General features: G+C 41.0%; 2 protein-coding genes across 2 annotated transcripts; one reads left to right on the top strand and one right to left on the bottom strand.

The window, feature by feature from the left end:
* Positions 1 to 2,326: 2,326 nt before the first annotated feature.
* On the bottom strand, positions 2,327 to 4,351 carry LOC141827741 (uncharacterized). Its single transcript, XM_074715055.1, has 5 exons — positions 3,853 to 4,351; positions 3,463 to 3,777; positions 3,035 to 3,377; positions 2,759 to 2,869; positions 2,327 to 2,669 (listed from the first exon to the last, which is right to left on the bottom strand). The coding sequence occupies exons 1-5, from the start codon at positions 4,141 to 4,143 to the stop codon at positions 2,536 to 2,538; spliced, it is 1,194 nt and encodes a 397-aa protein (XP_074571156.1). The 5' UTR covers positions 4,144 to 4,351; the 3' UTR covers positions 2,327 to 2,535.
* A 3,986-nt stretch (positions 4,352 to 8,337) lies between these two features.
* On the top strand, positions 8,338 to 9,206 carry LOC141828399 (uncharacterized). The gene has a single exon (XM_074715827.1). The coding sequence runs from the start codon at positions 8,381 to 8,383 to the stop codon at positions 8,966 to 8,968; it is 588 nt and encodes a 195-aa protein (XP_074571928.1). The 5' UTR covers positions 8,338 to 8,380; the 3' UTR covers positions 8,969 to 9,206.
* Positions 9,207 to 12,171: the final 2,965 nt, after the last annotated feature.

Raw genomic sequence — 12,171 nt, 5'->3', positions numbered from 1 at the left:
ATTACAAAATTATTATAACATCATGATGACGTCATGGAGACGCAGTAATTCGGTAAATCACATTAATTTTTAATTTATTAAATTAATTTTTATTTTAATATTAAAATTTTTTACGAGATGAGGTAGTCGATCAACTGGTCGACCACGATGTGGTAGTCGATCAGCTGAGGTCGACCAGTGGTCGACAACTGAGACCCGTATTAACGTTAAATAAGTTGTGGGGTGAAAAATGTAACATGTTATAACGCAGATGTGGCAGTGGACCCCAGTGTTTTGATGAGATAGAGGTGTTATAACGCCTTTAGCGTTGCAGATGCTCTTACCTCGGCTTCGTTCGTTTATAAAAAAAATAATAATAAATCTTAGTTAGTCTCATTGACTATCTAAAATTTCTACAGAAATACACCGTAACTGGGAATCCCAATTAGTCTCATTGACTATCTCTAGGGTGATCGATATGGCTCCACGGAAGTTTCCTATCGGTCACCAGGATAAATCGAAAAGTGCACGCGGCCATCAGACGTCCAACATCCTTTGGCGCTCTCCATTTGAAGAAAAATTTCTACAAATACGCCATAGTTGAAGATCGAAACTCAGGTGCTTGACACTCTTACACCTAGGTTGTGCTTGACTTGATTTATCATAGATTGTATCAAACTCAACCGGTCACTTCTAACTAGTTGTTCGACATAGGCTTGATTTGATCGAGCCACGTCTAGGGCTGAGCAAGAATTCGGTTAAACCGAATAAACCGACCGAATTTAAAATTTCGGTTCGGTTATTTCGAAATTTCAGTTTTTTTTATTAAAAAAATTGGTTTTTTCGGTTATTTCGGTTTTAGATTTTGTTATTTGGTTAAACCGAAAAAATCGAAAAAACTGAAAATTAATGGACTTAAATGTAAAGATGCTAAAAAAAAAGTAAAAAACCCTAAATCAATCTGCATTCTCCGCTCGCTCACTCACGCCAACTCCCGTCCCGAGGAGTCCCGACTCCCGACTCCTCCGCTTCCTCTGCCCTAATCTTCTCCCGTCGCTCCCGTTGCCGACGCCTGACGATGCTCTTGGCCGCTCGCTCACTCACGCCACAACAAGCCATCAACTCCCGACTCCTCCGCTTCTTCTGCCCTAATCTTCTCCGATGCTCTTGGGCGCCTGTGAATGGCTGTGACTCCAAGGTTTCGCCGGTCTACCGTCCACCTCAATCATCTTTTCTCCCGTCGCTCTCGCCGCAAGCACCTTCCCATTGTTCTCGCCGCAGACGCTAGATGTAAGCTAACTGTCTGCTCCGCTCCAAAATGTCCTATTGATTTTCTTGCTAAATTTTCCTGCAAGGCATGAAATTGCATGAGCGAGCGAGATCTTATTGGCGTACCATCATTTTAATTGAATCAACCTTTATCATGATTTTAATTGAATTAAATTATTTGAGTTAAAAATATCGGTTAATTCGGTTAAAACCGAATTAACCGATATTATATCGGTTCGGTTTATTCGGTTATCGTTGAAAAATTCGATCGGTTCGGTTTGATCGAAAAAATTCGATTTATTCGATTTTCGGTTTATTCGATTCGGTTTTAACCGAATACTCACCCCTGGCCACGTCCTCGAGCTCATCTATATATTTTTTTTAAATAAAATATTATTATTTAGGGTGATTCGACCTAAACTTTGTATTAGGTTCAACATGGGTCGAGATTGAGTCAGACCCGGCTCGTGGGCCAGGCTGCATCTCCGGCGGCAGAGCACGGAAACAACGCCGTTGTGGGCCTAGAAGCCGCCCACTCGGGCAGGCACCAAAAACTGCGGGACCCGCTCCGCCGTCCCACTGCGATTTATTACACCGGGGAAAATGTGAAGAGATATACTGCAATGCATTAATCAAAATTATGTTAAGGAAAAAAAAGCGAAGAACCTTTTCCAATTTTGTTTTTTATACGGAAGAAAAATTAAGTTTATGGTCCTTGATTCCTTGCAGCTCTACCTACCTTCGCAGTATCAATTATTCGATCCAAATCAAATAGGACAAAAATCAATTACTTCGCAACTACGATATTATAAAATTCAATTATTTTATTTTAATCAAAATTATTATATATATAGAATACTAACTTAATCAAAATTATTTTAATTTTATTCATGCAATTACAGAATTATTGTTATATATTATAACAGTTAAAAACGTTTAAGTAATGATATTTTTGGAATAAATAATATAATAAGACATTTTTAAAAAATGATCTTTTCATGATTTAGGAGGCTCTTTTAATTTTTGCCCGATCGAAAAAATATCCAAAATTTTAGATTGAGAATTATCTGAATAACGTAATTCAACAACATGAACTTCAACACAATCACGGCTTTATTGCTAAACCTTACCGTGCTTCCCTGTTGAATCTCCCCCACGGCGACCACGCCGCCACCGCCGCCGTGAGATCGGTAATTCCTTTTCCCTCGGTTTTTGCTTCTCCTACAATCTAACCTAACCAGTAACCACTACGCTGTTGTGAGATCGGTGTTAGTAGGGCAGACGAGGTCAGTAGGTCCACTCCCGAGGAAGCTGACTCTCGGGAACCGCTGCCGCAGCCGCTACTTGTGGTGGCACCGGCGTCGCCAGCGGCGGCATATGGTGGGGGTTTTTGTGGGCTTTACTTCGTCCGATGAGAACATCTATGGAACGAGAAGGACATAAAGGGCTCGTTTTAGGGTAAAAATAGCTCTTTCGTGTGAAAAATTGGAGGGCGGATCGACAGAATTACCATGGCTGAGAACGAAGCCTCCAGGGAAGCGAGGCTGGGCGGCGAAGTCTTCGAGGTTCAGGTTCAACGCTTGGACTACTCTGTCGGGGACCAAAATGGCCGAACTGCAGCCTGATAAAAGGGAAGTGTGATGTTAGGGCGAGAAATGGCAGATTGCGACAGTGAAGCTGAGATCAAGCACATGCTTGGAGCGAATTCGTTGTGGACGAGTTTGATGGATACAGAAATTGGAATTTGATCGATAGAAGACGAAGAGGAATTTGCTTGCTGTTGTACCTGTCTTTTTCTTCAGATCCGTCTTTTTCTTCAGATCCCGCTTTTTGCCGACGGTGCGCGGAAGGAAGACTCCGGTGCCGGCGGACTCCTTTTTGGCCCCTGCGGCGTGAAGGAAAACGGCGCGCATGCCGCGGCCGGGGAGCGAGGAGGGCGGCGGCGGCTTCTGCTGCTGCGCCTGCGCAGGAGGGGACTTTCTCAACGGCGGCCAAGCGGAGGCGGGGAGATCCAAAGGCCGGCAGTACCGGGTGTTCTCACCGTAAGCTCCGCCGCCGGACTTGGCTTTGCTCTGCTTTGCCCAGGCCGCCGAGTGTTGCTGCTTTATCGATTGTCGGCGTTGGCAAGTCTACAGGGGGAAAAGCGGCGAAATCAGAAATCTGGAGAACGGAATTGGTTATGGTTGCCATGGATTAGGGAAGGAAAATATTCACATGAGCTGCTTGTAGTTGCTGCGGCGTGAACGCAGGATTTGGGGAAAAGTAGCTGGCTGCGGCTTTCTTTGGAGAAGTCGGCACCGGTGAAGTCTTATTAGGGTTCCCGCAGTCCAGGATGCTCTCTCGATGACCGAGTTCGTTGATGCGCAGGCGCATCACCTGACCCGCTGCCTCGTGTAGCAGAACGCCGGGGTCCTTCCCCTTCCCTCTCTGCTCTATCGGGGATGACACCAGCGACGGCCCGTTAGAACTCCTCTTGTTCGACGATGACGACGGCGCGCACAGCGTGGATTGAGGTGATCCAGCCATTGCCTACATCAAATCCGCCCCAAATCAGCCGATTCCCTCAAAAATTTCTCAGATAAAAAAAGGAGATTGAGAATTTACCTCCGAAGCATCAGCGGTGACCGCCTCGTCCTCGTCCTCGTCCTCGTCCTCGTCTTGGAGAAAGTATCGAGCCATCTGCCTGGTAAGCCCGGCTACGTAATCCTCCCCGTCCTCGTCGCTCGCCTCTGTCTCGGTCACATACTCCACCGGCGATTCGAGATTCGCGGCGAACTCGAAAGGAAACTCGATCGGGAAGCAATCTTTTCTTCCCACCTTCCCATCGCCACCGCCCTCGTCTTCGGGGACCCCGTCCGACAGCCAAACATCGCTATCCTCGAACGCCTTCGCCATCGGTGTGCGAATCTCTTCCTCGACGTAGGTGGCGGCTGAAATACAGAGGTGCAAGCGAGCGGTGTCGGAGATCGCGGGAAGTGGAAGGAACGATGCCGACGCTGCTCTCCGGTCGCCGGAGCGACAACCAAACACTGGAAAAGGGAGATAGAGAGAGGAAGATGGAGAGACTGATAGGTAGAGGAAGAGAAGGCGCGCGTTTTATTGCGGAGAAAATTTGCAACATGGCCTTCAAATTTAGTACCCTTTTTAGAATGCCCTACGAGTTTTTAATATTATCAAACACACCTCGTGAGGACTAACAAAGAAGAATTCTTGTAGTCCATTCTCTACAACTAATTATAACGATAACTTATATTTTTTTCATAATCATTATTATAAGTGAATTCTTTTCTACCTATACTGACTGATTCATCCCAATAAATATTTCAAAATAACACTAACACAATAACACAATAAATATTTCAAAATTATTTAAATTATTATTATTACAATAAATTTTGTAGTAAAATGTGGAATATTGCAATCCGCTCATGGTGTATGATTTAATTATTACTTGTCCTGAGACATAACTGAGTTGATTACGACGAAGTAAAGTTACTGAAATGGACAAGGATCGAATCTCGACGAAGCTGAAGTAATGCCCTCCTCTGTCATGACCAACTGCAACTTCTTAATTTACTTTCTCACATATGATTGTGGAATCGATCGTGTGGAATCGCTAGGGTGGTAGATTTTACCTTTTTTATTGAAATGATTTAATTATTATTCAAAGTTGTTGAAGTGGAACAAAGGTAAAATCTCGATGAAGCCAAAGCAATGCCTTCCTTCGTCGTGGTCAATTGTACCTTTTTGATTTACTTCCTCACAAATAATTGTGGGACCGACTGTGTGGGGCCACTGAGGTGTCGGATTCCACCTTTTATTAAAATGATTTAATTATTATTGCCCTCGAGGCATAGTTGAATTGGTTACGACGGAATAGACTTGCTGAAGTGGACAAGAATCAAATCTCGGCGAACCAACGTAATGTCCTCCTCCGTTGTGATCAATTGCAACTTTCCAATTTACCTCCTCACAGATGGTCGTGAGGGCGATCGTGTAAGGCCGCTGGGTGGCAGATTCTACCTTAATGTTGAAATGATTTAATTATTATTATTTTTTATTTTTTATTTTCTCTACAACTTTATTTAATGATGAAATGTTGGCCATGATGGGAGGGACTGAGATGTCAATATCCAAAATTACGATGGGCTAACGGAAGTTTGATGGTGTGTCCATTTTGCCATTCAACTTTGAACTCAATTTGATAGAACAAAAATTATACTATTAAATAAATTTATAATTTTTTTAAAAAGGAATAAATTTTTGGTGACGTTTGTATGGAAGTTTAGATATTTTTTAAAATTAATGAAAGGATGGATTCTTAATTTATTAGTGTAGTGATTTTTTTATATATCTCAAATAAATTGAATTCAACCACACAAGATTTTCTTTCCTCCCGCCATATGCACAATGATCTTATAACGAGAGATTCTTTTCTCTCTTATCATCTATATGTCATAAGCCGAATACGAGCTCGCAAACTTGTTGCCTCTTTTTGAACTCTCAATTATACTATTACGAGTTCAACTCGCGGCCTATTCCCAAGCGCCCGACTATCTACTCGCGACGCCTACTTGCGTCATACATTCCCCCTCTTGTCAATCACTTTTTTTTCATCTCTTTTTCACACCCATTTCTAAATCTTATCCCTCTTTACTATCCACTCCAACATGTCTCCTTCATGCACTCCACTCAAACAATGTAACACAAATAAATTAATATATCACTTTAAATTAAATTTAAAATATTTTTACACCATTCGTACATTTCCACTTCCATGCACCATTCAATCATTAACATTACTATATATATATATATATATATAATACATTAAAATAATTTATAGTGAATTTAAAAAGAAAAATAGTTGATAATGAATACTGCTCCAAAGTCAATGTTAAATATTTAACTATTTTTTTATTTTTTAAAAATTCATGTGAAATGTTGACATAACAACTTGAGAGAACAAAACAAAATAGTCCACACGACACCAAATAATTGGCCACTCATCCAGCTCATTTTTGTTTTTTTTTCTCTATCAATTTTGTTTAGCAATAATTAAGATAAATTATACATATTTCTTTATTTTTTTCATAATTTTAAACTCCCCTAAATGTATGAGGACGCCTTTAATTATCAGAATCATGAAAACGACACCTTCAATTTTATATTTCTCTATTTTTTTTTTCATATTTATTGAATTAAAAATGCACCTTTTATTTTCGTTACAACTAATTAGACAATTTCAATTAATACTATTATATAATGGGCACTTTTTAATATTTTTTTAATGGATGACTTTTTAATTATAATGAAAATAAATGTGCGTTTTTATTTTTCTCAATTAAAATTAAATAAAAATCAAAGAGTATTCATTTATTTTAAAAAAAACGTCTCATCTTATTTTTAATACTGAAAATACTCTTATATATTCTAACTCTATTATAATAGCTATACATAGAACATTTTTAATAATTTTTTAAATCAATTTGATAAAAAAAATTCTTTAAACCTAATTAAAATCATTTCAATATGTTCAAAATTATTATATTATTATTACAATAGCTAATTAATGGGTGCTAAGCCTACACTAGCATACTTAATTAAGTAGTTACTACAGTATATAACAATTAATTAGTTATATAATGTTATAACAATCATTAATTAGTTACAATATTATAACAATAGTATGATAATCATTTTGTACATCTAGCTTACACAGATTAATCTTGAGATGGATAGTCTGACCTCATATTTCACCCATAAAATAAATTTAGGAAGTGAGATAACTTCTAGTAGCACTAGTTGTTCAAACATCGTATATATATATATATATATATATATATATCCTGCCCGACGCCCCCACGCGACCCCGCTGCGCGACCGCCGGACCTCCCCGCGTTCATCGCCGTCGTTCGTCGCCGTCCGGTCACCGCCGGCCACCATCCCGGGCTCGTTGGAAGCGCAACTCGACGGCGCACACATCGGCACCGGATTCCGGCCGAAACAGAGCAGACGCGCTGGTGTCCGATTTCGCCGGAATCCGGCCGGATTCCGGCCGAAATGGGCCTACAGTGTCTGTTGGCCGATTTTGGCCGGAATTCGGCCGGATTCCGGCCGAATCGGGGCCGGACTCTGGCACCCGCCGGACCGCCGGTGAGTTGCGGTTCCAACGGGTCCGGTCCGGCGGCAATCGGTGGTCGGACGGCGATGAACGGACGCCGGGAAGCGGCGAAGGTCCGAGGAGAAACACTGTGCAATCGCGATTTTTGGACGGCTGCTGTTGATCGCGATCGAGCGTGGACGGCGTGGATCGATCGCGCACGGAGTCGCATTTTTTTCGTCGCGCAGTATATCAAATATATATATATATATATATATATATATATATATATATATATATATATATATATATATATATATATAAGTGATCTGCCGCGCGACAAACGCCGCGCGACAGCCGATCTCCCTTCGTTCATCGTTGCCGTTCGTCGTCGTCCGATCACCGTTGGCCGCAATTCCGGACTCGTTGGAAGCGCAACTCGACGGCGCACACATTGGCATCGCAACCATTTAGGATTATCTGATATAAAAATGGATCGCTTTTTAATTATAATGAAAATAAATGTTCCTTCTGCTGAAGTGAAATTATTCTTAATGGGTTTATCTTCAATGTTGATGTATAATGGGCCGGCCTTTTATTTAAATAAGAGGGAATTCATGCGCCTTAATGGTTAAACTTGGCACTCATCCACAAAGTGTGATTTCATGCGCCTTAATATTACTCTTTAACCTATTGAAATAAATGAATTCTTATTAAGTCAACTGCAAAATTTATACAGGAGTTATTTTCATTAATGTTAAAATACTCTTAAAATTTGTTGTTTTATTATTAAATTAGTGAATAATTTAAATAATAATATGAAAAGGTTAAAAGAGGTGTTTTAGATTTTTTAATAAAAAAATCTTAGTGGAAATTAATCTGAGGGGTTCTGTTAAAATTATCAAACGTCAGGTGGCATTTTGGAAATTGCCCGTCAAAGTTCAAACACAGTAGAAAGGCGACAAAAGGCAAGCGAACACTCAGTCGCGACTGTACGCAGCGAATCTCGCTCCTCGATCGATCTCCGCCATGGACGGAGAAGAAGACTACGATCTCCGGCCAGACCATCACCACCGCGGACTCGAGCTGGAATCCACCGGCGGAGGCACCAGCATCCACATCACGGCCCTCGACGGCATCGTCAACGTCAACTCCCTCTTCACCCTCGCCGTCTTCGTCGGCCTCGCCTGGAACCCCACCCGCTACCCCGACGGTGGACTCCCCGACTCTGACTGCGCAGCCAGCAACCGCGTCGCCGAGGACCTCGTCTCCTTCCACGTCTTCTCCTTCTCCGCCTTCCTCTTCTCCAGCCTCGTCGCCCTCTGCCTCAAGCAGGCGATCCGGATAGTGCGCCCTCACGGGCGCACCGCCAGGGTCAACAAGGCTCTGCTCCGCGGCGGGATCCTCTCTTCCGCAGTCGGATCCGTGCTCGGGTGCGGCTTTCTTACCCTCGCCCTCGTCAACGTGGTCCAGATCAAGCTCGGCCGCCTCGATTGCAGCGCCGCCGCCGTGGGAGCCATCGTTCCCATCGTGACACTCATCCCGATCGCAATGATCATCTACTCCGGCATCGTCTTCTACGCCTTCACTCGCAGATCTCATCACGGCCGGCGTTAGGGTTCGGACTCCTCCGTACTCATGTAAGGTAAGCATTAATTCATAACTGCCTTAAATTATTATTTTTTTCAGAGAATGTCCTGATTCTTGCAGTAGAATACAATTTAAATTACTAAGTTGAATTGATAATTTGAGGAATATTGGTGTGATTTCAATAATATTTCTTGAATGCATGACGAAACTTTGTGACAGTTTGTCAATTAGCGTGATCGATGCATGAACTCTGCCACTTAGAACATTGAATTGTTCGTTGTTTAGTTTTGTCTGTGAAAAATCATTCTTTTTGGATGTTGAATTGAATCGGATATAGTTCTTGGCAACATTTGAAGCAACTAGTTCTTTGCATAGGCTTAAAAATTAGCGAATTCATGCTGTACCCTGACAAAATAGGGCATCATATAGGGTTTTGTTTATCTTTTAGTGATGGGAAATGATAAAGCTCAAGAGGTAGCCCAATCCAATCCAATCTAATATAGAAAGTTAGAAACAAGCAACCTTAGTTAGCAATGTGAGACTAAAAGTTTGAATTGCTATCGATCATCTTTTCCTCTTGAGTTTCATTAAAATGCCCAATCAAGAAGACTTGACATGCTTAGTTAATTGGTCGAGCCCCGATCAATATCTACCAATATCCAAGTTCACCAAGTTATATCCTATCATTTTAGATTTGATGATGGTTGGATTCTCTTCTAGTCCAAAAGGGTTCGACCACTCTAGTTTGACACATTGAAATGATATTTTCTTATTCTCTCTATCAACCCATTGATACTTTAAGTTTCTAACTGCATCAAGATATTGTTAGTGTTGTGGGTTTACATTAGTTAATAAATTGTACATAGACCTACTATCTAATAAAAAGACTCAATAAATTGATGACAAATTAATTGCTTTATCCCAACAAATGGTATTCGAGCGATCTTATGTTGAGTTTAATTCAACATGCTGATTGAATGAGTCCATGCATCTAAAGTATTGCAACTAACAACTTGTTGCTTGTTCTTTGTACTAGAGACGATATGAGACGAAGTCTTCTTCGTCGTTCCCATTTCATTCCATCTTTATAGCGCAACAATCTTTTCGCTCGACGACTCAAGAACTTCTATGATTGTCCTTACCCATTTCAATTTTCACAAATACATCATGATCTTAAGAACATATGTAGTATTTAGACATAACCTAAATACTTTACATCTTTCTATCAACCTTGATTATTCACACCTATTTCGTATTTACACCCCACAATTCATGGCACGGCTCCTTGGGATTGATTTAAACAGCACGAACTTATTCGATTGCCTTTGCGATCGATTTAAGTGGTTCGGCAGGCAAGTGACTCGGTTGAAGTTGACCCCGGTTGATCAATCAAAGGCGATGTTGCAAGGAAAGGTGGCTGGTGAACATCAGTTGGCCTGAATCGACCTGAATCATCACCGGTGGTTGATGGTAAACGCACGTACGAGGTCGAGGGCAAGTCGTCGAACCATGAGGTCGAATTCCCTGGAGCTCGATCTCTTCCTCCTCCATTGATGTAGTGAACGATAGCTTTGTAGACGAAGGGAATTAAGCCTTCCATTAGTTCAAGGGAGGTGTTAAAAATATGAAGGTAGGTAGAGAGAGATGAGGGAGGTGGCTTAAATAGAGGCAAGAATGATGGTTATGATTTAGGTGGTAGAGATGTTGTGACCTATGCCGCTGTGCAATTCATGATGGTTACACTCTTTGGTCGATCAATGGCCCATGAATATTTTTGTCTAACAATAGTTTCGAAAAGCTACAAAACACTCCATTTAACTACTAACAATTCAAAAGCTTAACGATCTTAATCAATGGCGTAATCACTGATTCACACACACAAGAATTAGCTTGAACGTTATACATGCAAAATCTTGCAAGTATTCTGTTGCGTTCAAGCCACATCAAACTTGGAGAGTGAACAAAACTAAAGAGAATAATGAAGTTTAAAATGTAAATTAAAAAATAGCAAGAGGCTTTGGGTTCCATTGGATAATGTTAGGACCATTACTTCTATATCTTTCGACATTTAGAGCTATCAATATTATCGATAACTATCCATACTATACTATGTCAAACAAAGGATGAACAAAACGATCTAGTTAGTTAATTTAACCTATAATGCTTTATTTGTTGGTGCTTGGTAGTATGCCTAGAGAATATTTTAAAAATTAATTCGACTAACTGGTATATTCCATGTTTGACATTTAGAAAATTTCTATTTTACTCTCAATATTTATTTTATTTATAAAATCGCTTTAAATTTTAAAATCATCACCTTTCAGCTAAAATCCAAAAATAATGTCTTTTTTAAAAATAAATGTCACATAATGAGTTGATATGAATTGACGGTCAAGATGATCACTCTCATTATATCAAGGGCTCAGATCTTCCGATTCTCCTCTGCTCCGTACAAATACGGGATCCGCATCGTCGAAAGCGACTCGATCGTGGACGATTCCTCGTTCTCCACCGCCGCGGCCGCCGATCCTCTTCGCCTCGCCGCCTCCCCTTTCCGATATCGTAAGGTAATCCTCTTCGCCTTCTCTTCTCCGTCTCCTTCTCCGTACTTCGAAGTGCATCTCGGATTTGTGTTTTTGCTTTTGTTTCTGCAGTTGTAGATCTGAGCAACTTCACATTTGTTTTCTTCTTGTTATTTTTATTAATTCCATCTAGTAGATCCCGCGTGATTCTCGTCTACCATGTGTCGATCTGGTCTCTGATAGGTGATTGGTGAGTTTCATCTTGACTTGCGGTTTTTTCTTCTTTCAATCGATCTGCTTAATGATCGGAGAGTCCTGGATTTCGATCGCACAGTTAATGCATTTTGATCGTTGTTTTTTCTTTCTCTACTCTGTTCCTCTGTTTGCTCTTGTGAACAGTATCAGCCACATGAGAAATTTCAAAAACGGAGAGAATAAAGAAAACAAATAATCTTAATTTTGAGATAAGAAAGACATTCGAAATCATCAAGAACGATGGGCATTGTACCTCACTAAACACTAAGAATGTTATTCCATGGTTTCAGTTCCTGATTCTATTCTTTGTTTCTTTACTCACTTGGTCTTCTTGTGATCTCATAGGATGGCAGGAGCACCTTTCTTGCCGAGGGAGAGGCTTCAGAAGCAGCAGCAGTACCTGAAAGGGCGTTTCGATAGAGTAACCTCCGTCGCAATTCCCCTTGCACTAGC

Source organism: Curcuma longa, chromosome 4 (genome assembly GCF_044706935.1).
Source record: "Curcuma longa cultivar G26 ecotype Majalengka, Jawa Barat chromosome 4, ITB_CL_G26_1.1, whole genome shotgun sequence".
Classification (NCBI taxonomy): domain Eukaryota; kingdom Viridiplantae; phylum Streptophyta; class Magnoliopsida; order Zingiberales; family Zingiberaceae; genus Curcuma; species Curcuma longa.
The sequence above is the reverse complement of the archived record's forward strand: the minus strand, read 5'-3'. Positions and strand labels throughout refer to the sequence as shown.

Excerpts from the sequence above, each read along its gene's own strand:
- LOC141827741 (XM_074715055.1), bottom strand. The coding sequence starts at position 4,143 with ATGGCGAAGGCGTTCGAGGATAGCGATGTTTGGCTGTCGGACGGGGTC. Across the intron at positions 3,778-3,852 it reads TCACCGCTGATGCTTCGGAG|GCAATGGCTGGATCACCTCA; the intron begins GTAAATTCTCAA and ends GATTTGATGTAG. Across the intron at positions 3,378-3,462 it reads AGCAACTACAAGCAGCTCAT|ACTTGCCAACGCCGACAATC; the intron begins GTGAATATTTTC and ends TTCCCCCTGTAG.
- LOC141828399 (XM_074715827.1), top strand. The coding sequence starts at position 8,381 with ATGGACGGAGAAGAAGACTACGATCTCCGGCCAGACCATCACCACCGC.